The following is a 26,004-nucleotide window of genomic DNA, read 5'->3' on the forward strand; positions in this document are numbered from 1 at the left end:
CAAACATGCTTTCTCTTGGAGAAAAGACTTTACGGCTTAACTTTTTAAAATTATTAAACAAGATGATCTTTAAGGTCTGTTCCAGCTCTAACACTAGTAACTTTTATTAAGTATTCTCTATAAAAATCTGCAAGGATAGTAATTTGGTTATCAATCACTACCTGGGCAGGAATTATCAGGGACAGAACCCACGTCAGGCAGCTGGGTTCAGGAGGGGAGAAAGAGGTGGGGGCATTCCAAGGACACGCAGGGCTTGCTTCCGAGTCCAGACAACAGGCATCACACACACAACACACACACACAGTCATGAAAATTGGGTCTAGACACTTTTGTCTGAAAGCCCCATATATATCTTCCCAGTTATATATTTGGTGTTTCTGGAAATTGCTCCCTCCACTTAGATACTCCCCAGAGCAGAGACTGATTCTTACAATTTTTTTTTTTATCTCCAGTGCCTGGTTCAATGAATGCTTATTGAAATGAACTTCTCTCGAGCCTCTCAGCAAGAGTGCACCAGAATCAACAAGCACATGGGGGTAGAGTATAAATCACCGAGGTGCGTATTATCACCTAGGTATAATAATAATAATAATATCACTACCTTACTGCCATAGAGTACTTAAGAAGTGATTTTTCAAATCCAGAGCTCCTTTAATATTCATAAATATCACTGTAGGGTAGCCAGGGAAAAGCGTGTTACCCCAAAATAGAGAAAAGGGAACTGAGATACATGTAAGCCTCAGTGGTTTGCAAAAGGTTATGGAGTCCGCCCCGCCTCCATAGTATTGGGTTCAGTTCTCTTTACTCCTCAAGAATGAAAATCCAACAAGAGCAAAAAAGAGAGAAGCTCAAACACCAGAATGACAAGAGCAGGGAAGGGGAGACAGAGCCCGCTGCTCCCACACCACAGCTCCCCCTTCCCCTCACCCCGAAACTGTACTTACCCCAGACCCGGGTCACAGGAGGAGCATGTTTCCAGCACGAGTCCCCCTCTGACCCATCCTGGGCGAGGAAGACGGGATGCATAGAGACCTTCTATCCAGATGGTTCAGAGCCCAGCTCACCGCAGCTAACACCTAGGGTCCTAGATGCCCTGTGTCATCTGGTTAATTGGGCAAAATGTTTCTGCCGGGTGGTTCCAGAGCCCGAGCCCACAACACTGCTCAGTGTCCGGGGCTGCTGAGCTTCCCCAGAGCTTGGCAAGCTTAATATAGCTCCCAGAGTGAAACTTGGCCTCGGCCTCTGCACACAGCCCAGTTGGCCAGGACCAAAGCTTTCAGCTGACCTTTCAACCCCAATCCCTCTGTACAGACATATGGTCCAGGAATAGCGGCCCTGCCACTCGCACAGCTAGGAAGCTGAATTTATTGGCTAGGTTTGGCTCAATCAGACCGGAGCATGGCTGCTAAAAGCAGCCTTGAAGGATGGTGCCTTGCCCACTCCCCACCCACAAGCCCTGTCACTGTCTATCACCTCACCCTGTCTTACTGCTTCATAGATAGAACGATTGCTGTTTGAACCATCTCATTCCTTCCTTTGCTGTTCGTCCATCTTGCCTGCGACAGGGTCACTGCCATGGAAATAAAGACTTCAGCCACCTTATTCAGTGCTTACCCCCAGAACCTAGGACAGCGGCAAGTTCCGCTAGATACATAGCAGGTCCTCCTAAATAGTTAATATGAGTGAACATGAGCGCCCTTGCAAGAGTTTACTTTCAGCCCAGAACTTCAACGTTTCCTTCTGTCCCTAGCCCACGGGCTATGACCTGCCTTCCTGGAGTCCATTCACACGAAAGAACAAGGATAAACAAACCTCTTCAGGGTCTCACATTTTGAAGAGTACATGTCACCAGCCCTGCTGATTACAGTAGGTGAGAGTGGTATAAATATGTGGCCATCTGGTCCCCACTCCTTTGAGTGGTCACACACTCTCATGGAACACACATGTGGGATGTTCAGAGGTCCCGTTCTTCTGCTCCCTTCAGTTCTGCCCTCGTGCCTACCACAGCCCCCACACGCTTCCTTGCAATTTACCTGCATGATGTGCCACGCCCCCTGAGAGACTCCTTAGGAGCCCCGATTAGTCATCTTTAATCCTTGGCAGCCAGCCGAAGATCTTGGGGTCATGGACTGAGTCAGCACACACCACGGCAGCAGGTGAATGCAGCGTCATGAACACAGAGTAGGGGTCAGGACGCCTGGGCTCGAACCCTGGCTCTACTGCCAATTGGCTGTGTGCGGTGGGACATGTACTTGAGCTCACTGAGCCCTGCTACTTCATTCCGTGGGATGAGAATGATGTAGACAGTAGCGGTTCTCCAGTGGGCTTTTACCAGCTTCACAAGGGCCAAAATATGGGATAGGGGAGAAATGTATACTCTGAAGATCCTACGAGTGAAATCATCAGATTACAAACTGGGGTTAAAAGGGCCGGCCCAATGTGACCCATCTGCTTGACCTGCACATGCTTCAAATTTTTATATTTGGCTTCAAGGGAAGGGGGCAGCTCCCTGCAGACGCCACCAGCCCTGCTGATATATGTCCACCTCACTCATCCACCTCTGCTGCCTGCCTGGCCCCGGCTTCCACAGTCCCACACTCGATGACCGCCCCCAAGGTCTTCTCCAGATTCTCGGATCCCTCGATCGATAGATTTCTGAATCCCTTACTGGCTCTAAAGTTCTGTGACTCCACATGGCTTTGCTTTCAGACCCTGTGCACAGGAAGCCTCTTGAAAGGGATGGTCTAGGGATGGTCTCAGAAATCCTCCCTGTAGTAGGAAGAAATATTGACACAACGGGAGTCCTGGCTCTTCTCCAAAACTATAAATTCCAAGGAAACTTCAGAATCTACTAATTCTGCCTCCAGATGTGCTGACAGTTGGGGCAGGATGGTGTTGGCCCAAAAATGAGATGCCCATAAGTGAGAGAGGAGAATGTGGTAGATGGTATTACTGTTCCTAATTTTTCACAACCTTTGCCTTGTGTCTCCATAATACTTCCCACTAAAACAGGCACTGCCTATTTCTCTGCCCTGCCCATGTTGGGGTGAGCCACACTGCTTGCTTAGGCTGATGGGATACTGGTGGGCATGATGCCAGCTGATTTGGTTTTGATTTTGCCCTCCTGCGTGACACCACGAGGAAAGCGTGCCCGGAGTAGCTGTTGCTCCTTTCGTGTGGGACTCGAGGGGCAGCCCTGCACCCAGCCTGCAGCCTCGCCCAGCTCCCCCACCATCTGAAGCAGAGCCATCCCTGCCAACACAAATTTGCGAGTAAGGGGGAAAAAATGTGTGTTTTTGTAGACCACGACAACTTGGGGATTGTTACACAGCATCATTACATCAAGAGCTGACCACCACAGGAAAGGAAGGTGGGCGGCCTCACTGCGACATTGCCAGGGGAAGCAAAAGGCAACCGGCCACCCGAGGGCTCCTCAGAGCAGCAGTGCAGTGTCCCCCATGCACACACCTCCTCCCTCCCCTCTGTGTGCAGCAGGCGCACTAGGAATTAGGGGAGGATCCCTTCCTGAGTTTCCATTCTTTCTCTCTATCTCAGAGACAACGGGCCATGTTCTAGACCGATCCATGTGCCACACCTGCCCATTTCCCCCCTCTGCGATAAGCTCCTGGAGAGCAGAGACCGCGTTCTGATCATTTCCGCATCGCCCTCAGCATGTAGTAGAGCAACAGGCACTTCATTGACTTGATAAACACTCATTATAGAATCGAGAACAGAGCGGGGTCTGTCCCCAGGATGACAAACAGCCCTCAGAAACAGTGAAATCTCTGCCAGGGCTGAACCACACTAAACCACAGGGGTGGCCTCTGGGCCACAGTCTCCCGGCCCATGAGGCCTGGTCGGTTCTCTGGGGCTGCCGGGCCTGCGCACACGCTTAACGAAGGCCCTGCAGGGGGCACGTCCCGTCAGCAGGCACACGTGAAGCACCTGCCAAGTGCACGCTCGGCTCCAGGAGCAGCCTGGGAAAACCTGTGCAAGATGGCCGGGAAGTCCCGCGAGAGAAGGGCACCTACCTGGGGAGCTGGGCGGGACGACCAGATGGAAGTCTCGCGAGAGGAAGGGCACCTACCTGGGGAGCTGGGCGGGACGACCAGATGGAAGTCTCGCGAGAGGAAGGGCACCTACCTGGGAGCTGGGCGGGACGACCAGATGGAAGTCTCGCGAGAGGAAGGGCACCTACCTGGGAGCTGGGCGGGGCGACCAGATTGATTCCTGGGGGCGCTGCTAGCGCTCCCGACGGCGGGCCCATGGCAGATGTGATGACTCGATATGGAGAGCCCAGGGCGTTGAGGGGGGGCCCCACTGCACTCAGAGTCCGTGGGGCACTCACGGGGGTGTCCGTGTAGCTGGGGTGGCTGTCCATTGGCTTCCCTGTGGACAGGGCTGCCGATGGGCTCATGGACGTGGAGCCGGAGTGGCCAGGGGAGCCTGTAAGGAGAAGAACATAGATGAGGGGAGACTGGGGGGGGGGGCACAGGGATGGCCCCTGTGAGAACAGAGCCGCCCCCGCTCCCCCGCTTGTGTCCTGTACCCTGCCGCTCGTGCTCACACCCCACACTGAGCTGCTAGAATAAAGGCAAGGGAAGAACAGGCAGGGCGAGGGCCTGCTCTCGGACAGAACACGCATCAGTGTTTTAGTTGTCTGCTGCCCGTCTGGAACCTACCTTGGACTGGGTCACATCAACAGCTAGGGCCACAAAGGGCATAGCCCACGAGCCTTCCACCCCCACCCCCGCCCGGGCCTAGGGGACTGGCCTGGGCCAGCCAGACAGGGAAGGGGAGTCAAGTCCAAACCCACATGAGGCGGTGAACTGAGCAGGTGCCTGAGCTGCTCCGGAACGTCCTGTCTCACACTCCTATTGCTCTGAGAGCTGGGGCAGGGCTGAGCCTGCAAGTCAGGAGAAATTCATTCACTCACATGCAGTGAACATTTACTAAGATGCAGGTACAATTCCAGGTGCTGGGGATTCGGAACCCAAGAGAACACAGTTCCGGCTGTCAGGGGTCACATTTCACCATGGCAAGGGGGGCAGGGGGCGGGCAGAGGCTCTAGTCATACCCTTGGCCGCCCGTATCTTTTGCAGCTTCGTGCCCATTAAGGTCTTTGCCCTGCCTATCTCCACAGCATGGGGTTTTATCAGAACTCAGGAAGAAGACTCAGGGTGGCTGGGCATGGCTTACTGGCCACAAAGGCCCAGGAAAGCAAGTGCAGACAGGCCTGCCCAGGCCGTTCCTACCTGCAGGCACAGGGAGCTGTGGTCACAAGTGTCCACAGAACAGGCCCTGGGCACATGATCGTCTGGTACCATTTCTCCCGGGTAAGTTAACTCCAAGTTCCCTTATGGTGAGCTGCAGCTCAAGATGACAGAGAGGGGCGCCTGGGTGGCTCAGTTGGTTAAGCAATTGCCTTCGGCTCAGGTCATGATTCTGGAGTCCCGGGATCGAGTCCCACATCGGGCTCCCTGCTCAGCGGGGGGTCTGCTTCTCCCTCTGACCCTTCCCCTCTCATGCTCTCTGTCTCCCATTCTCTCTCTCAGATAAATAAATAAAATCTTAAAAAAAAAAAAAAAAGATGACAGGGAAGGAGGGTGTCCCACTGTCCTCTCAAGAGCCCATCATGGAACATTCTCTCCAGAAGAGAGAAGCTATAAACCTCAGGATCCGTAGCAGCAAAGCAGAGACTAGAAAAGCAACAGGGCAGCCTACCCTGAATCACAGCGCTGCTTCCCCGCGTGGTTCCCTGTTCATTCAAGGAGCAGCTCTTGAGTACCTGCTACATGCGGGGTGCTGTCCAAACCCTTGGGAGACCTCAGGGGTCACTAAGTGTAGTGTTAGGAGCAGGATACAAGGAGGGATGTGCTCCCTTCAAATGCTGGGGAGGGGCAACAGCACGTCAGAAGTGTAACTGTGGAGCTATTCTTTTTTTATTACTGAGATAATAATGGACACGCAACATTATATTAGTTTCGGTGTGCAACATAATGATTCGTTATTTGTATATATCGCAAAATGATCACCACAAATAAGACTAGTTAACATCCATCACCATGCACAATTAGAAATTTCTTTTCTTGTAATGAGAACTTTTAAGATCCACTCCCAGCAAATACAAGACAGTGTTTTTAACTATGGTCACCATGCTATAATTACATTCCCAGGACTTACTTATTTTATGACTACAAGTTTGTACCTTTTGACTCCCTTCACACATTTCTCCCACCCCGATCCCTGCCTCTGGCAACCACCAATCTGTTCTCTGAATCTATGAGCTCAAGGTGGTGGTATTATTATTATTATTATTATTATTATTATTATATTCCACATAAGTGAGATCACACACTATTTTTCTTTCCCTGTCTGACTTAGTTCACTTAGCACAATCCCCCAAGGTCCATCGTGTTGTCACAAATGACAAGATTTCATTCTTTCTTATGGCAGAATAACATTGCATCTCATACATATCTGTTAGCCATCCATTAATGGACACTTAGTTGCTTGCACAGCTTGGCTATTGTAAATAATGCTGCAGTGAACATGAGGGTGCATATATTTTTTTGAGTTGGTGTTTTCTAACTAATATTTTCTCTGTGCAACTACTCTTTTTTTAAAAGATTTATTTATGGGGTGCTGGGTGGCTCAGTCGGTTAACGGTCTGCCTTCAGCTCAGGTCATGATCCCGGGGTCCTGGGATTAAGTCCCACGTCAGGCTCCCTGCTCAGTGGGGAGTCTGCTTCTCTCTCTCTCCCGCTGCCGCTCCCCCCACTCATGCTCTCTCTCGCTCGCGCACTCTCTCTCTCGCTTATTCTCTCTCTCTCTCAAATTTATTTGAGAGAGAGAGAGAATGTGGCAAGGGGAGGGGCAAAGGGAGAGAGAGAATCTAAGCAGACTCCTGCTGAGCATGGCTCATGACCTGAGCCAAAATCAGGAGTCAGACACTTAACCGACTGAGCCACCCAGGTGCCCTCTCTATGCAACTACTCTTAAACATAAATATTCCACTAGAAAAATGTCAACCTAGAGTTTCTCTTGAGCTTCTGCTAACATGGTTAAGGTCTCCCCATGGAGAGAAAAGTCACTGCCACTGTCAAGGAAAGTCTGACCCTCCATCATTCTACCCAGGGAGTTTCCATCCATCAGGGACAATGGTCTTACAAACAGATAAATCCCAGTCACCTGTTCTAAGTAGCACAACTGAAGATGCACCACATTCTGTGGGTCCGCACAGGAGTGCCCAAGGGGTCACATGGGCAGCTCGGACTCTTATCCCGTGTCCTGATCAGCATTAGGCAAATTCCATACATCAACTCATTTCATCCTGACAGTAAGCCTGTGAGGATCACTTTAGCTTTTTACAGATGAGAAAACTTATGCTCAGCTTCACCCCCATGCTGCTCCCTGTTCTGGGATGATTTGCTCTCCCCTCCATTTCTAGCAAGTTCGTATTCATCCTTCAAGGTCTAACTCAAGTGTCACCTCCTCCAGGAAGCCTTCCCTGGTGTTCCTGGTCTGGTTTGATGCCCTTTTCCATTTTCTAACAACAGCCTGTGCTTTGCTCATATCTTAGCACTTATTATACTGTGTCGCCATATTTATTTATTTCCCTGTCTTTTCCATTAAACTGGGAGAGGGAGACAAGCGTCCGTTTTTGCTTCCCCGCCCCCAGCAGGGTCCCTGGTGCTGCCTGGGTGTTCAGTGACAGAGCTTAGATTCCAACTGTCAATGTGAAGCCCACACTCTCCCCTGTGTGTGCTGTCAAGGACAGCGAGGATGATTTGGAGAGCCATCACCTCACAAAGTACAAGATGACTCAATTATGAAGGGATCTCAAGCTGAAAGTTTATCTGAAGGAGAGAGAAAAGGGCAGCTTCCAAGAACACGAGCCAGAAAAACCAAAAATCTTCCCAGATGGCCACTGATTGGAAAGAACAATTTTAGACTCTTCTGAGGCCCTGGAAGGCTGTGACATTTAAAGAGGCCAATGTATATCTTGAGCCTGTTCCTAAGATAACATGTGACAGGTGAGCTGGGAGCCAGCCCGCCCTGATGGGTGAGGAGCTGTGCTCTCCCCGCTGGGACGGCCCCACAGCCCGGCCACCTGAAGGAAATCTCTGTGCCCTTCCGGTTTCAGCTCTCCAGAGACAAACCAAAGGACCCCGCTACACTCCTTTTTATTCTGCTTTACGTGGATCTCAGAGAGCCCCTGTCTTTCCCTTCTGTACCCCGACAGCAGGCCCAGAGCGTGGGACAGACACGAGATGTCACTTCACACATTCATCAACCCCAGAGTTCCCAAGGTGTGGACCTGTAACACAGTGCTAAGGGACATTTTAGGTGGTATTTTAAGTGGCAAACTTTAAATATATATATTAATAGTTCTATAATTATTTTTACTGTTTCCTTCTATTTATAGCAAGTGACAGCTTCTATTTTTGCATAAGATTATCTTTCTAAAAATAGCTATTTAAGTTTTCAAAAAGAGAGTAGGGGAGCCTAGGTGGCTCAGTTGGTTGAGCATCTGACTCTTGGTTTCGGCTCAGGTCATGATCTCCAGGTCATGAGATGGAGCCCTGCATTGAGCTCCATGCTCAGGGAACTCTGCTTGAGATTCTCTCTCTCCCTCTCCTTCTGCCCCTCCCTCTGCTCACACTCTCACTCTCTCTCTAAATAGATAAATCTTAAAAAAAAAAAAAAAAAAAGAGTAAAGTGACCTAGGACAAAGTCTAAGTACAAGGATACTCCATATGCAGAACACATGGGAATAACGTGTAAAGGGATGATGTGTAGGAGAAACACTGACCTGCACAAAAACATAGGAACGTGGGCTTTGGGGAACTCACAAGTTGTCCCAAGAATAAAATAAGATAATGTGAGGGTGACTGCAATGAAAAGTACGCTGTTTTTATTAATAATAATAATAATAATAATAATAATGAGGACAATCAGAATATGCCTTGGCTGCTCAGTGAGGAGCAGGATATGGCTGAGACAGACTGAAACAGAGTTAAAGCTTGGTTTGCAATGGCCTTAAAATATGGTTTGCTTCTGCTGAGTCAGTGATCCAGAAGAGGTGGGCTACTTTATAACCATATTTACAAAAATAATAATAAAATTCAAAAAGACAGATATATCTTACAGGATTGCAGTTTGGTCCTGTGCCTCTCCCATGACCCAGTGGTTCTTAGACATGAATGCTTTGCTTTTAGAAAAGGTGAGAAGCCGTGCCTTAAGGACAGACGTGTTTCTCCATGGGAAATTAACCCGTCCTGGACACCTGAGCCAAGCTGTCCATGGCGCTTTCATCGGCCTCCCTCCCTCTCTCCTCTTTTTCTCAAGCCACATGGGAACCACAGCCAGGACCAAAAGCCACCACACGTTTTCCAGAAACCCGGCTTCTAGCCCAGATCCAAAGTCAAGATTTCCTCTAATGCTTCCTTCCCTCTTGTCCCTTCGGCCCCATCCTCCCTGGCCCCCCCCACCCCAGCAGCCTTGCTCTCTCCCTGACCCCCTCTTAATCCTCTTTAGCCACCTGGAGCCAGCCTGTGCCCACTGCCAGACACCTGGGAAACGCACAAACCCTCTACTCCGCGGAGTTGATGCTCTTTGCTCAGGCAATGATTTGTTTAAATAAAAACTAACTCATCTGATGGGAAAGGGCTAGTGGGCTTTCTCAGGAGCTTCTTCAATTCTCTTCTGGCAACATACTTAAGGAAAGTCATATTTCTGGGCCTCATTCTGCCCAGGGGTCTCCAAGACCCCTCCCACTGCTGCTTCATGAACACAGAGTAGGATACAGCCCAGGGGCATCTCAAAGAAGCAGTGCAGGTCACAGCCATCTGGCACGGTCTGAGTCTGGACCACTTTCCGAGGGGCCCCCCGTCATCGGCAACTGGAGCGTGGTAGACCTTTGGGCTCTTTGGGATTCCAAACTGCAGTTTGCGATGCTGAGTGTCACCAGCAATCAAAGCTATTTGGGAATCTGCAGGGCGCATACACTATCATGATTCCTAAAGTCTGCGTGTGCCTCCTGGTGATGGGGCGTCCTAGCAGAATACAAGACGCTGAAGCCACAAAGTCTTAGGTTGGATTCGAGGCTCCGCCTCCTTCCAATCACATAAAGTTGAGCAAGGAACTTGACCCCTCTGAACTGCAGTTCCACACCCAAAGTGGAGACACACACACTTACAGTGGACTGCTGATGAGAGCACCTGAGAGCAGAGGCCCCGGGGTAGCAACTGCACTAAATGACTATCCTGTAAGCGTTGTGAGGGAGGGACTGTGTCTGGCTTGAATGCCATTGTAGAAGATCATGGACATCAAGGGCTGAGCCCAAGCCAGGCCATTAGTAAATGCTCTATTAAGGATAGTCATTGCCATACACTGGTACGGGCATCCCAGTTGGTGATAATATTGAGTTTTCTGAATCGGTTAGTAAATAGCCACTGCTCTGAGCCCGGAGCACCCCTCCGTCATCCCAGCCACTCCACCCTTCCCCTAGGATCGCCCAGATCTCCCCATAATCCAGGCTGGCACAAAGAGGTCCTCCACGTGACTTCCAGTCTGACCGTCTGCTGTCCTACTGGTTGTCACATACTTTTCATTTCTATCCCTTGCTATTAACCATTCCCATTATGGTACCCAGCACTGAGCCTGGAACGTAGCAGATGCTCAAAAGATACTTGACAACAGGATGGGAGCAGTGGTGGGATCATTTTTTGTTAATTAATGTGTATAACTATAGAGAGTTCATCGGTACGAATTACTTGCATCAGAAATCTCTGTCCCTGGTGTTTACCAAAACGAAAATCTCTGACTAACGAATTACGCGCGCGTGCGTGCGTGCATATGTGTGTGCGTGTGTGTGTGTGTGTGGAGGGGGGCTTGTTGAGAAAGAGAAGCCCGGGTACTCAGAACTACAGAATTCTTACCAAAGTGAGGAAGTTGCCTAGCAACCTCCTCCTCAGCCAATGAAAGGAAAATGTCAAGCATGAGTCTTCCTGACTGGCCAGACAAGGGAGCCAACGGCTCAGTGTTTCCACCCCTTTGAGGCTGCGCCAGGGCGTTCGCTGGCCCACTAACATGCCTCTCCTGCACGGAGTGGAAACTTGTAAGGAATCTTGATCCTGGCTAATACCCATCCCCAGGGAAGGGGACAGAGGTAAAGATGTGCTCTTTCTGAGAGTCAGGACTCTCCATCTGAAGGCAAGGGAGCATCGCACGGCCCAGTCCCATTCAACTCTCTCCCACTGGGGCACAATCACACGCCCAAGCCTGTCTCCTTGTCTCCAGTTGGGGGACGTGGTGCATGAGCCCCAGAATCATAGAGTAGTCAGACACCTGGCTTGTTCTTCCTTTAAAAAAAAAAAAAAAGATTTATTATTTATTATTTGAGAGAGAGACAGAGAACATGGGGGAGGGGCAGAGGCAGAGGGAGAGAATCTCCAGCAGACTCCCCACTGAGCACGGAGCCCTATCTCAGGACCCTGAGATCATGACCTGAGCCGAAATCAAGAGTCGGTCACTTAACCGACTGAGCCACCCAGGCGCCCCCTGGCTTGTTCTTCCTAGTCTAAGGGAAACTTACACATCCTTTCCCCTCTCCCCTGGCTCAGAACACACAGGCAGGCTGCAGAGCCAGGTAGGCAGAGGCCTGCCACAGGAAGGCACTTGAACTGACACTTTAATCGTCACCTCCCTTGATGACTAACAACAACAACAAAAGATAACACTCATTGAGCAACTGCCATGGGCCAGACATGGCTCTCAACACTTTACATATATTGACACACTTCATACCTACAAGCCCCGTTAAGTTTGGTACGCTTACCTCTGCTGTACAAGTGTAAAAGCTGGGGGACGGAGAAATTAAATACACTGCCCAAGGGAACATGACCAGAAAATTACACAAGTGGCATCTGAATGGAGGGAGGAAAGCAGCAGATCCGGGTTTTAGCCCCAGCCCCACCACGAGCTTCACTGCTCTGGGGCTCCTCCCAGCAGCCGCACAGGACGGCTCTCCCTGCCTTCCCCAATCCAACTAGATGCCTCCCTCTGGACTTTGACCCTGGCACTTTCTTAGTTTTGGGTGTTTTTCTAAAGATTTTATTTTTTTTTTTTAAGTAATCTCTACACCCAGCATAGGGCTCGAACTCACTACCCGGAGATCAGGAGTCACATGCTCTAGGGACTGAGCCAGCCAGATGCCCCTGACCCTGGTACTTTCTGACTAGGACACTCCCCATGCTGACTCTGGCCCCTCCCAGTTCCCAGCTGGCTGGGGCCCCATTCCCGGGAGTCCCAGCTCCGCCTGACCTTTCCCTCTCCCTTCTCCAGTAGAAGGGGCACTCGGATGCCAGCGGTTTGCTAGTCCACGTTTCTGATATTTGAGTCACGATCGGCATGTTCAAAAGCACCCGCACAGAAGCCTCAGAGCTTCACGGCCACCCTGACGTGGACAGGAGGGTATTGCACAGGCACAGAGCTCCACAGTTTAGCAGGTGCCAACCCCAAGGTGAGAGGTGCCGAACTCCTGGGCAGTGAGGAGCAGAAGCAGAAGCCACATATTCTCTGCTCTCAAAGCGTTTTCTGGCTTTCTCAATGGGGAAAATAAAGGAACGGGACAGAAGTGGACAGTGTGTGGGAGAAGGGGCTCAGCGGCCACGGCCCCTCAGCACCAAGGGAGGATGCAAAGATCAGCAGCTGACCGGTTGCACGCAGCTGGCCAGCCTTTCAGAGCCTCACAGGGCCGCTCCGGCTTCCTGCAGGCCCCCGAAGGAGGGCTTAGGGCTGTTCCGGGTGGGGGATGGGGTTGCTTCTCCCGGTGCTTGGGGGAGGGGGAGAGCACAGTGGCATCCCTTCTTCCTTCCCCCTCCCCGCCCCTCCATGCTCCCATCCCCCCAGCCCCTTCCATCCCACCTCCCCTAAAATCTGCAATGATGGAGGTAGTGAAAAGCAGGCAAAGATTGATAATCAGCCTCATTATTACCAGCATTATATATAATTATAGCAAAACCTTACTCATTTCGATCAATTGAGAGAAAAAATCAGTCTAAATTCATGACAAGTTGGCAGATTACTTTTAAATTACAATTTTATTACTTCTAAGTAACACACGTGAAGAGTTTGTGTTTCGAGTACCACAAGCTAATGGTTATTAAGCGGAGATTTTATAAAATCTGCTTTAAAAGAGTCTTTTGTAATTAACACTCCGTTAATATGCTAATGATGCTCCTACCAGGCTTTTTAAATTGCTTCAAAACAGATGTAACTTAAACAGGGCAACACTTCTACAATCTTATTTGCTCGACAAATGTTTTTTTTTTTTGGTCATTTTTTTCTTTTTGGGGAAGGAGCAAATACAAACTAGTTCATACCATGACCAATTTAATCACCTTTCCATATCAGTTAGGTCATAAATTAATAAGGCCATATTGCTTGGGGTTAGAAACCATACTTTCAGGACTTGAGGAATTACCTCATTTTAGAGAAAAGAAAATAATCCCAGAGAGTTTGCACGACTTGCTGAAGGCTACAGGGTCAGGACAAAAACACTGGGTCTTCTGGCTCCCAGATTCAAGGTCATTCCACCCTCTACATACCGTCTCACACTCACAAAACTCTTCATAACGATACGCTATTTATTTCTATGTTTTTATTTCATATATTATATATATTTCATATATTTATTTCGTATATCATATATACGCTATTTATTTCCATGTGTTTATTGGTTCAGCCAGTCAAAAAATATTTGTTGAGTGCCTACTATGTGCCAGACCCCAGTCTAGGCACTCGGGAGAGAGCAGTCCCTCCTGGGGGCCAGCGCCTAGTTCACAGAAGCTTCAAACTGACTCAGAGCGGTCAGTAGGGCAGAAATTATCCCCATTAGATCGATTTAGAAAAACAGGTTCAGAATGATAAAGTGAGCTTTTTCAGAACTTGCTGTGAACGATTATAGACCTAGAATCTGAGTTGAGTCTAGCACAATTTCTGGTAACCTTTCTGCATGTAATTCATGACATCTTGCTTGCATACCACCTTTCCTACCCAGGACCAAATTACCAACCTTGATGGTACAGGCGGATATTATGCTGTGTCTAACTCATAAGAGGTACGCCAGGATCCTGGAGCAGGGGCTCACTAACAAGGAACACTGTCTGTCCCTTTAAACCAGCTCCGTATACTGGCAGACCATGTACCCGTTGGTCCGCCAAGACAATGCCGATGAGTGTTTCAGGCATTGGCTGAGGGTGCCCCCACCTCACCCCTTGTTCCCCAAGTCCTTGAACATCCATCTTGTCCACATCCAGCTCTTGAACCCATGACCTCAATCCCGTTTTCTGTCTCTCTGGACTTCTTGTTCAGATATGCTCGCCCTGACCTCTAAATATGGACAGTCTTCTAAAGACTGCAATCATCCTAAAATACAGTGAACAACATCCCTCATGCAATGTTATCATTAGGTAATGCACACAGGATCATTTGTTCTCAGCTTCTAAATACCTAAATTCCTGGGACCCATTTACTTAGCCTCAGGCCCAAGAAACATTTCTAGAAATAATTCATCTCCAAATGTTAGGCAGATGCAGACTGCAGAGCTTGTAACAAGTTTATCATTCCTTCAGGACAGGGGATGGGTCCTAGTTCTCGGGGTCCTGCACAACACTTGCACAAGCCAGATACTTAGCCAATGTGTGCTGAACAACCAACCTGGCATTCCCAGAAGAGTCTAGAATATTCTCTCCCTGCTGATGATCTCTACCCTTTGCTCTGCTCCCCTCATCGCTGGGGCTGAGAAATCACAGGTACCATGAGCCCCCAGCTGTCCAAGAGACTGCTCCCCCATGACACTAGTGACCAGCAAAGGAGAGGAAGGAGACGCCGAGGCACAGACATGAAAACCAGGCCAACCAGCCTAGAAGAAACATCCCAACATATGTGTTAAGCACTTTCTTGGCCGCTCCTCTGACTTCTTGTAAACGCTTTCTGAATTAAAGATCACAAGCTTTTTCATTTTTTAAGTTCAGATGTTGGATTCTGAAATCCCATCAGGAATTTGAGCTTGATTTCGAACCTAGACATTTCCTGTCTCCCTCCCCCTCTCTCAATCACAGTGTTTAATAAAGGCAGCAGGGGGCTCCAGGTTGTTCAGTGACTCATCAAAGTCACTGGCCCTGGGCCAGAGTCTCCTGAAAATTGGAGGGGTTGGAGGTCCCAGGTCCCAGCTCTCGTTCTGCCAGATCTCAGGAGTGCCTGCCCTAGAATGATTTGTTAAAACAGAACTTCCTGGAACAGGCGCAGAATCCATGTCTCACTTTGCTTTGTCAGCATCTCCTGGTGAGCCGCCGTCTGATGCTTTAAGAACAGGCACACCTCCCCTAAGAAAAATCTACGCACAAAATTCTAGCTGAATTTAGAACTATAGTCTCCAAAGGTTCTGAAATGGGAAGGGAGATCTTTTACCGTGTGTTTACAATTGTCCAGGCTTTATTTTATGAAATCCCGACACTGTAGAAGGTTAACACTGACCCTGTGTGGTGAGTAGTATTGAGTTATTTTACCAAAGGGGGGGTGGTCTGGGGAACCAGGTCTGAAGACCACAAGCAGCTGCAGGTCCTGGGCAAGCCACACCTGCTTCCCCAAGTGTCCTCACCTGTAACTAAGGGGTCACCCCCATGACCCGCAGTCCCCTCAGTCTAGCTCTGAAGACTCAGCTCTGTGGCAGGGAAGCCAGGGAAGAGGCTGTTCAGAGCCAGGGATGGGCACCACTGCAACCTGGAGAACACTCAGAAACTTCTCCAGAACGACCCCCTAGGGGTCCGCAAACATACGGGGACACTGAGCATCCCTATGCCTTAGTTTCTGCTATTTTAGTTACGGCTATTCTCACCCCACGACAGGATTCGGACTGGAGCAGTTGCAACGGGAGGCCCTAGAGCCAGCCAAGACTCAAAGGTTTACTCTCTGGTTCTTCAGAGAGAAAGTTTACCGATTCCCACCCTAGAACGTAAAATCGGGCTCCGTGTATTAGAATAAAGTGGGGTCCATCTGGAGAAATTTTTGATTTTTGTTTTCTCAGTACCTTTGAGTGCCCTGCCCCCCACCCCCAGTCATTTTATTCATTTGCTGCAATTACACACATCCAAAAAATGCATTATGATCCCTAAGAAAGTTGTGACGAGCACAGAGATTATGTTAGTTGTTGTTCTTACACATAATTCACCCACTTGTGGCAGATCTGGGACTCCATCCCCCTGCACCCCCCCCCCCTCCACCCTCCCCGCCCCCCCCCCCCACCCGGCAAACAGCAGGTACAGCATAGGTCTTCAACACAGCACCCTGGCACCTGCCTGCATTTGGATCCTGGGTCAGCTGGGTGACCTTGAGCAGGTTACTAAACCTCCCCATGGCTCATTTTCCATCCATAAAATGGGGATGCTGATAATAGTAGTGCCTTCCCTCCAGGGGCCCTTGAGAATATTAAATAAGACGGTGCTTGCAATGCCCATGGAAGAGGGTCTGGCACACGGTAGGTGCCCAATACACATTAGCTACTATTTTCACTCCTTTGTGACAATCGCTGAGCCAGGACCTGGATTGATCCCATGAGAGCCACCCAAACCCAGGCATCCTAGAAAATAAACTTTTACATTCCCTGGGCCTCTGAGTCTTCCCCTTTCGAATAAGAGAAAATCGCAGCTTCCTCTGGGATCCCCTGGCATCCCAGCCACCCAACTCTGGTGGAAAGTTCTCTGCAGACACAGAAGCAACATCATGAGGGGAAGGAAGAGGTGGAGAATTTAGATTCGTCTTTACACAATTTCTTCCCCCAGTCCTATTCAGCTCTCTGTCTCCTGGTAAGATTGTAAATGTTTCAGAAAACAGTTTACACTAAATATGTTCCTTCCTAAATCTCATAAACAGTTCCTCCTTCCTACATAAACCCTAACCACTTACATCCATGGTAGGTCCCAATTAACCACCCACACATTTGCAAGCGGAAAAATATGTTCTAGCGCACGCATCCGTGTACAAACACACACACACACACACACACACACACATCCTCCTATTGCCCCCCGTACATACACACATGTGCGTGGGCACACGTGCCTCCAACCCAACCCCCCTCTCTGGCTCCTCTGTGGCTACCCTTAGGCGAAAAGCAGAGTGTTCCACACAAATGTCAGGGTCAGCTGGGCAGGACTCTTGCAGATCAGCAGGCCTCCAGGAGCAGCAGCAATTAATGCCCAGAGTCCCTTGCTCCTGAGTGACTGCAAGGCTCTCCTGTGTTTTATTCCTCAGAGGCCAGGCAGTGCCGAGGCGGGAGTAGGGCTCCTCACCCCAGCAAGGGGTGTGCTGCTTCCCATGGCTTCCCGTCCCCATCCCGAAGCAAGTGTGTGGCCCTCGGTGTCCCGAGCGGCAGCTCAGCCGAGCGGGGGTTCTGGAGCCCGACTGCCTGTGTCCAAATCCTGGCCAGTGCCACTTTCGAGCCACGAGACCTTCAGCACGCCACTTCGCTGTGCGGTGCCTCGGCTTCCTCCTCTCCAAAAGGAGCAGGATCATCATGGTGCCTCCTGGGAGGGCTGTCCCAAGCCCATAGTGTCAAGTGCTCACAAGGGGAGCGGGCCCTGCGGACGTGTGGCCGCGCGCTCGTGAACTGATCTCCTGCTCTCGGCTCGCACCCTGAGGATTACCGCACAATTGCATGGGGGAATTACAGGCTTTGTTTTGCCATCTTCTTAGAAGCAGCAACTGTCTCCTCCAGGCCAACAAATCTCTTACTGAGCAGCCGGCCAAGCCAGAACTTGGGAGAGAAGGAGAGAAGGGTTCTCTGCTCATCACAAGGCAGGGCCAGGTGCTGGGAGACGGGGCACCTCTGCGAGACCACGGCGACCCAGGTAGTCACCACCCCTTGGCCAATCTAACCCGTCCCTCGTTCACCGATGGGACGATGATCTCACATCTGGGAAGCACAGCCCCAGACACAATCCCCAGGGGTCATTTCCCAAGGGTGACTTGGTGTCCCTAGAGACCCTCATAGGGAATCACAGGAGCTCCCTGCAGTTCCATTTGCTGCTATATAAAAAGGCAGGGGGGCATGCACCGAATCACTGCATGCACGTGGTTCCACTCTCTGTGCCAAGGCTGCAGGTGACAGCCACTCCAGTCCTCAGGTTTTCCCTGTGCCTGTGGGGGGGGGGGGGGGGCTCCTCCCTCACTGCCAAGTTCTCAGACAGACCTCCCTGCACTGGGGCCGTGTCCTCTGGCTCGGTGTTTTAGCAGCCTCCTAACTGGCACACGCCAACAAAATGGAAAACATCAACAGAACTAAACAAAATAATTGTTCTCCTCCCTCGGGAACAAGGAAAAGTCGCATCAGAGGAAGACATTTAAACAACCTGATGGCCCTTTTCCCTCCCGCTCCCCATGTTGCATCAGTGTATTTTCTTCTATGGCTGCTCTGGTGTGTTTCCTTGTATCCGAAACCGAATTACACCAACTACCAGAGCCCCCACAATTGTGAGACTCGAAGCCAGCAAAGTATATGCGTCTTCGAGGATTTCATTTTATTTCCCCAGATTCCTAATTCATTATTCTCCAGTAATGTTTGGTTTTTAAATTAATCTGCATGTTAATGCTTGAGCAAAATGGAGGGGATTAACTTTTATTAAGTACCAGATACATGGACAACACTAAAGTAGCTGCCTTTTCAAATTTAATTCTCAAAACAATACCCTGAGAATGGGATTATCAGCTCCATTTTAGAGATGAAGGCACTGAGGCTCAGAGAGGTTCAATACCTTGCCTAAAGTCACACAGCTAGTATGTGAATCCAACTCAGTTCCCTCGCTCTTTCTCTCTCTCTTTCATGCTCGTTTCACTAGATCAGATTGAAGGAGTACTATTATAAGTTTGAGTCAGGGGCTTTTCTGGAAGGTCTCTCCCATTCAGACCCCACATAGCCTTAGACTGGTCCCTGCCTTGTTGAGTCCTTTGTTTCCACTCATAAAATGAGAGGTCTAAGATGCTCTTTGAGGTCCCTGAGGAGACTAACATTCCAAGATTCCAGCAGGCAATCCCCGTTGAATTTGGGGCTAGACCTTCTTTATCCAAACTTTCTCTTAGCTCTCTCCCTGGATCTTTCCATCTTTACCCAGTTATTCACTCCCACTGGCTCAGAGGGTCTCCATGGCATTCATGAAGCCATGACCTCCCAGACCTTGGGGTTCCCGAGGATCTCGAGGACAAGCACATCCCTCAGACCTCAGACAGCTGAATTCAGAGGGAAAAGGAAAAAGTGTCTCAGCTGTGAATGGAACCAAGATGGGAGCCGAGAAGGCTTTTCACACCCAGGACCCAACTATAAATGAGATCAGATGTCCCGGTCAGAGCCTTGGCCACCACTCTTACTGGGTCATATCATGAGACTGGCCCCAATGACTTCAACATCCCCTCTTCCAGAACGGCATCCATGGCCCCCCACCTCTTGTGTCCCAGCAACAGCCTCCTCCTGCATCCCAAAGAGCACAGAGCATGAAATATTACAATGTGTCTGTGTGATAAGCCTACTCTGTCCAAGTGGCAGAGACCGTGTCTCATTCACATCTGTCTTCCCAGAACCTAACACCACGCTTGGCTCCCAGAAACTCCCCAAGGCACTCTGAATGAATGAGCAAGCCCCCTGGCCCAATGCCTCCCCGGCAGGGACCACATCCACCTTGCAATGTCCCTCCACGCCTCACAGAGGGTCCTGCCCTGCAAAGGAGGCAAGCTCTACCTGCTAAGCCCTCGGATGAATTGCCTATCTGTCCACACAGGAGGTCCGCAGAGCAGGGACTTTTCAGTTCTCAAGACCTAACAAGAATTTCTGCTTTGTCCTGTCTGCCAGCATCCGCAGGGCAAAAGATCCTCTTTGGCTCCCAAGAACGCAAGCTACAGGCCACCAGCTGACAAGTGAGAGGCCAGTTGGTCAGCTGTTGGTTCCATTTATTCAAAGCTGGACAGCTTCTGCCACTGAATCGAGGGAGCCTCAGGACGCCCGGAAGGCAGCCCCTGCGAAGTGGCGACTTGGACCTTCAGCCTGCCGGTCCTGGGAGCGCAGACTCCCGCCCCCAGACCCGACCCTCCACCTCGGAGTGGAACTGCAGGCGGAGACCCCAGCAATGGAAAGCAGCAGGGAGGGGGCGCGGGGCTATTAGCAAATCAAAAGGGAAGACAACAGAGGAAGGAAAACACGGTGGCAAATTCAAGTGCTCCGTTTTCTTTTTTAAAAATCCAATTGTAGGGAGATCTGCTTTTAAATAAAACAATCATGCCCTTGTTCCCGAGTATCGCAGGGACTCTTAATAGACAGGGAAAACCTTTTTCAACGCATTTTTCTCATTACAAGTTGGATAATAGGTACATCCTAGTGATTGCCTTTGACCCTTCCACTTTGCACACGCACACAAAAACACTGGGTTCTAACAAGGCTCTTGTTCTATCTGGGTCTCAGATATCTTCTCAGGCAGGTGGGTTTGAAGGCTCTTGGAATATTTGCATGCCCTCTCTTCTGCTCACTCATGCTGCTACGCACAGAGCCTCACCTCCGACCATGCCCTCTCCCCTCCCCGCCCCTGCACGCACAGACACACTCGCGCGGAAACACACTACGAACGCGTACAAACATACATGCCCTCCTCCCAGTTCACTAGCATCCGGCTGTCCACGTTTCCCGATTCCCCTCCGGCCCGTCCACACAGGTCCCCCCGGGGCAGCCCGAGCGCAGGACTCACCGCCAAAGCCTGTGGGAAACTTCATGAAGTGAGAATAATTCCCATACATGTTGACTCTTCAGCTCATGTTCCTCTCCCGAGCGTCTTCCGAAGAGCGCGGCCTCCCGGGCTCCCGCGCGCAGCCGGGCTGCCTTCAACTTGGGCTAACAGGAGTGGTCATCGCTTCCTCGCAGCCCGGGCAGCTCGGGCTGGGCCAGCCCTCCGGGATTAGTCTGGAATCTGCCCCTCGCTCGGAGCGGCCACATAGCGCGTCCGGGCGGCGGGCGGCGCAGCAGCTGGTGCCTGTCAGTAACCACGCACAGCGCCGCCGCCGCCGCCGCCGCGTCCCGCCGCCCCGCCGCCCCGCCGCCCCGCCGCGCGCGGGCGCCTGCTGCTGCTGTGCTTCCCTCGGGGCTGGGCCGCCGCGGGCGCTCCGCCGGCTCCGCGCCTCCCCGGGGCGCTGCGGGCGGCGGGGCCCAGCGTCCCGGAAGCCCAGATCGCGGCGTGACCGCCCCCCCGTAGGGCAGGAGCCAGGGAGGGAGGGGGCGGGTGGCAGGGGCCGGGAGACTCTGGAGGGGCCTCCTCCTTGACTTGCACCCACAGACAGCGATGGGGGCTTTAGTAAGAGGCATTTTCCCACTCGGGCTCCTGTCTGTCCGGTGCCCAGGGTGTTTGATCTGTGCCGGGGGGTGGGGGGGGGGGTAGGGGTGAGGGCCAAGAGAGAACAGAGCCCCTTCGTTAGCGCAAGATCGGAGAAGTGTGAGACTCCATCCCCAGCTATGGAAAACGAAGCTACAGCCTCCCTTGGATGTGGGGTGGGCCTGTCCTGCCCTACGGGCCAGAAGCATTTGTCTGCGCTCTCCCAGTAGAAGCTGACGGGTGCAGTTGGGAGCCTGAGCTGGTTCACAGGGAACACGTGCGAGCAGGGAGGACGCGTTGGCTCGAGGCGGTGGTGGCCGCTCACTGGAGGGATGCGTTCACCTTACACACCCGCCCTTGTTTGAAAGGCACCACTGAGTCCTCACTGAGCCAGAGACTCTCCGGTGGAAACCAGCCACAAATCAAAGAGTCCAAGTCTCCCTTTGATATTCGGATCTGTTATACAGCTTTCCTGACAAGCTACTGCCGGGCCTATACTTGGATACCTCCAATCATGGGAGGCTCACTACTATCCCATTCCATTTCCGGACAGCTCTTACCATAAGAAAGTTTTTTAGTTGAACTGACATCTACCTCCTCTCTGTAGCTTCTGCCAACAGGCTCTAGGGTACTCGCTGCCACCACACAAGAGGGGCCTGTGGGGATCTTCTGCAAATTCACAGATAAATCTCCCGTGCCCATAATCTACTTCTGTAGGCACCCTTGCCTCGTTCAACCATCCCATGTATCACCAAGTATTCGAGTCTATTGACAACCTATTCTTTTTCTAGGAATACACTTCAATTCCGGGAGACCCTCAGGGAGGGGAAGGGGGTCGGCCAGGCTTGAATACAACACTTCAGCTCTGATCCGGGTCTCCTCCCCCCGGTGTTTGGATTGGCAGGGCAACGCGGGTGCTGTCAGCACACCCACCAGGGTCGTGGGCTGAGCTCAGAGAGGCTGGGACAGGATGAGAGGTTTGCCCTTGATGCGGCATGGCACATGGAGGGAGGTGAGGCAACTCAAGGCCCACAGGAAAAAAAAAAATCAAGATTTAAGTGCTAAGAGAACCCAGAGCAAAAACTAAGAATAAAGGCCCAGAGACAGGAACAGAGTCCGGATGACGAGGGAGGAGGGGGCCCAGATGGGAATCAGAGCCAAAGTCGGTCAGGAAGGAGGAAGAAAGATGCAGGCTGTCACTGGGAAGGTGTGGTGTGCCCGGGGCTTCCTTGGCTGGGGGCTGACCTCAGAGGCTCAGCTGAGAACTGGATAGATGCGGACCGTGCAGAATAGGGGGGTACTGTTCGCCTCCCTGCATGAGCTCCTGGACAGCCCCATGTGTGAATTCGCATAGAACTAACTTGACAAATGACCCACCCACCCACCCAGCTGTATTCTCCTTTATACGCAGTCTTCATCCTCTTCTTGGGCGATCGGCTTTGGGGCCAACATGCAATACCATCCTCTCCTCTGAAGTGCAACATTTGGGTTCACTCATCACCCCGGATCTTCTGGGGTTCCTGCTTCTTTCATCCAGTGTATGTTATTCCTCCCCCCATTTTGTGACTTCTGAAGATCTGACGCACTGCTCCCATATTTTATCTAACTTAGGGACAGAAATACTGAAAAGGACATAGCAAGGACGTCCTACAGCAGACCAGCGTACCATCCATTTATGAGGACCATGGACACTTGGCTCATACAACACTCGTTGTGTGGCCTGAAGAGGCTGTGTCTGCAGAGAAAGCGAGTCAGAAGCCAGCCTTGCTGGGTACCAATCCCAGTTCCATTGCTTACAGCCTCACGATATTGGCAAGGGACTGACTCTCCCTGGGCCTCGGTGACCGCATAGGTTTGTGATGAGGATTGAGTCCACATGCGTTAATCACTTAGGAGATGGCAGAGACACAATTAATGCTCAATAGGTATAAGCTATTTTGATGATGATGATGATGTAACTTAAGCAAGTCACTTTACCCCTTGTTTCTTTTTACTCATTGGTAAAATGATGGAACAGGGCTAGAGGACTTCCAAAATCCCCTCCAACTTGAAAATTAAATGCAAATGGATCCACCCCCCAATTCCGTAACTGTCCATTTTCTCCACAGAAGTGTCTGCAGCGAGTGTCTTACTAAAACACAAACTACCATTTGGTACGCGTGTCCGAGAAAGAAATGAGTTATTCCAGCACAACTGGCTTTTTGGTGAACCAGTGCTGGCAAGGGTTCTTCCAAGTTCTCAGAAACCATCCTTTGAAAAGCTCTCCTTAGAGCCTCATTCAAGGTCAATGTCAAGATGATCTGTCAGCAGTGTGGGGTAGACCCTACTTTCTTCCCCTTTTGCTAAGTTAGGTGTACCTGACCACTTCGGCTCCCAGAATAAAGACCAAAAGCCTTAGCCTGGCATGGAAAGGCCCCACCGTCTTGTCTCAACCTACCCTTGAAGCTCCATCGGGAGGAAAGTGCTCTGGGATAGAGATCATAAGGCCCAGGACCTCAGCCCCACTGCTCTCTAGCTGTGTGACCTTGGGCAAGCTCATTTAGTCTTGGGGGTGGGGCGGGGGGACACCCACACCACTCACCTCACTAAGGCTTCTGGGTTTTGTTTTTGTTTCATGATCAAATGGGATGAGAGGAGAGCATGTGTTTTGGTTTGGTTTTGGGGTTTTGTTTGTTTTACACTCCAGAGTTCTATACAAATACAAGGAAGTAATATCTTCTTGTTTGTCTGTTTTTTTTTTTTTTCTTCCCTTTCTCCAATGATCCCTTCTGGTCTATTTTGCTCACTGTGGGAGCACAGTACGTTCATCCCAACTTGTGGTTCAATGTTATGTCCATTCACCTTCTCCGACCTGCTTCCCCAAATAAATTGCTTTCCTGCCTAAATATGCTAGAACACGGTAGGTGCTCAATAAATATGTTCGCATTAAAAAAATGCTTGCTATGCTTATACCAAAATATCCCCGCATGCTTTCCTTGTGATACCTTCCATATGATTTAACATCCCATAACAAGCCATAAACTTTGTCTAAAGTACAAGACATATAAATATGGTTTTTCTTTCTAATCCACATTTTTGGCTGGTACCACAGTGTCTTGTCTAAGACCATTATTGATATAACAACATTAGCCTGACCTAAGCCCTTCCCAGACAACCCCACTGACTTCAGTCACCCCACTGCCCCCAGCTGTTACTGGGTTCTCATTAGGATAGCAAATGAAAAACCAAATGTTCGATGTCCATAGTGGGAATTAGCTAATTCATTCATAAGAATTCTGAGCTCACTTCTTGTCAAGGCTAATTATCTATTTCTCTTAAGTGGTATGTTCTGCTTTTATTAAAGCCATTAGTGCCTTTGAGTAAATGAAAAGGGCATCTGTTTTCACTAGTATGTTTGACACAGACCCGGCATATGTTATGTTCACCCTGGTAATAAAAGGATATAGCTTAACCGCTGGTCTCTTTGTGTGTGTGTGTGTGCACGTGCTTTTGAACAATGGCAATAGAAAATACTATTTTGCAGTCAACATGAATAAAAACCAAAGTCATTTATTAGATATAAAATGTAGAGGCAAATATCTCTACACTGATGACACCAATTAACATTTTTATATTTGTGTGTACTTCACCTGCCTAATAGTATATAAAGTTTCAATGTGTTTTCCCAAATACTAGAGTTAAGCAGGGCATACCGTATTACCCTATTTTTATAAATGAGGAATTTGAGTCCAAGGCTGTGAAGTCAGGGAAGGAAAGAGAGCCACTCTAACCAGTCAGATTTCAGATGTGGTCTCACAACTAGAACGTGAGAGAAATGGGTATAAGACCAGGCCCCTGACTCCGACTCCCAGCCAACGTGTCTTTTACCAGACCTTGACCTTTCCCTTAATAGTGATGTGTTTCTATTATATGTGTTATGGGGTGGGAGGTTCTTACATATTGGTTTTTTTTTCCTCTTTGCTGTCACTCATTCATTCACTTATCATTTAGCCAAAACTTATTGAGAGCTTTTTGCCTGTCAATCACCGGGGTTGCACTAAGAGACAATAAGATCAAGTCCCTGACCTCATGGAGCTTATGCAGTCTGATGGAATAGCTGGAGAGCAAACAAATAGTCAGAGACATAAATATATCATTAGAAGCCATGATAAGTGCTATGAAGGAAAATAATTGGATGAGATGAGAGACTATAGCAGGGAAATATAATTTAAATTGAAAGGTCAGGGAGACTTCTTTGAGGAAATGACAGTTATACTCAGATCTAAAGAAAGAATAAGATTCAGTTGGGCGAAAAGGAAGAGGTGGGGGGAGCGTGGACCAGGCGGAGGGAACAGTAGGTCTCATTGCCCCGAGGAGGGAATGAGCTCAGTGTATTCCAGAAGCTGGGGAGTGCAATGTTCAGGTCTCCCCTTTAGATGACCTGGCTTCCAAGAGTTCCATGGGTGCATTGTCTCGCCCCTGGTTCTGTGTTCAACGCGCCACGTCAGCTGCGCACTGCTGGAAACCTCCCTTCCTGGCTTTGTCTCCCCTTCACATGCTGGTCAGATTCAGATAACCCACTGTTTTCCAGGGCTGCCACCCCACGAATCCATCT

The 26,004-nt window shown here is 50.1% G+C and overlaps 1 protein-coding gene across 3 annotated transcripts in view; it reads right to left on the bottom strand.

Moving 5' to 3' along the window:
• Positions 1 to 26,004, bottom strand: part of RXRG (retinoid X receptor gamma) — an 84,187-nt gene that overhangs the window by 22,496 nt on the left and 35,687 nt on the right. Inside the window, exons 1-2 of one of the 3 annotated variants that reach the window (XM_032422430.1) lie at positions 20,793 to 21,115; positions 4,199 to 4,446 (exon numbers count right to left, since the gene is read on the bottom strand). The exons of 1 other annotated variant lie outside the window; for it this stretch is intronic. In XM_032422430.1, coding sequence (XP_032278321.1) covers positions 4,199 to 4,446; positions 20,793 to 20,841 — 297 coding nt within the window. In that variant the 5' untranslated portion in view covers positions 20,842 to 21,115. Of the gene's footprint in view, positions 1 to 944; positions 3,273 to 4,198; positions 4,447 to 20,792; positions 21,116 to 26,004 lie in introns of those variants that run through there. One more of the 3 variants, XM_032422431.1, reaches the window with a different exon arrangement.

Source organism: Phoca vitulina, unplaced genomic scaffold (assembly GCF_004348235.1).
Source record: "Phoca vitulina isolate PV1807 unplaced genomic scaffold, GSC_HSeal_1.0 scaffold26, whole genome shotgun sequence".
Classification (NCBI taxonomy): domain Eukaryota; kingdom Metazoa; phylum Chordata; class Mammalia; order Carnivora; family Phocidae; genus Phoca; species Phoca vitulina.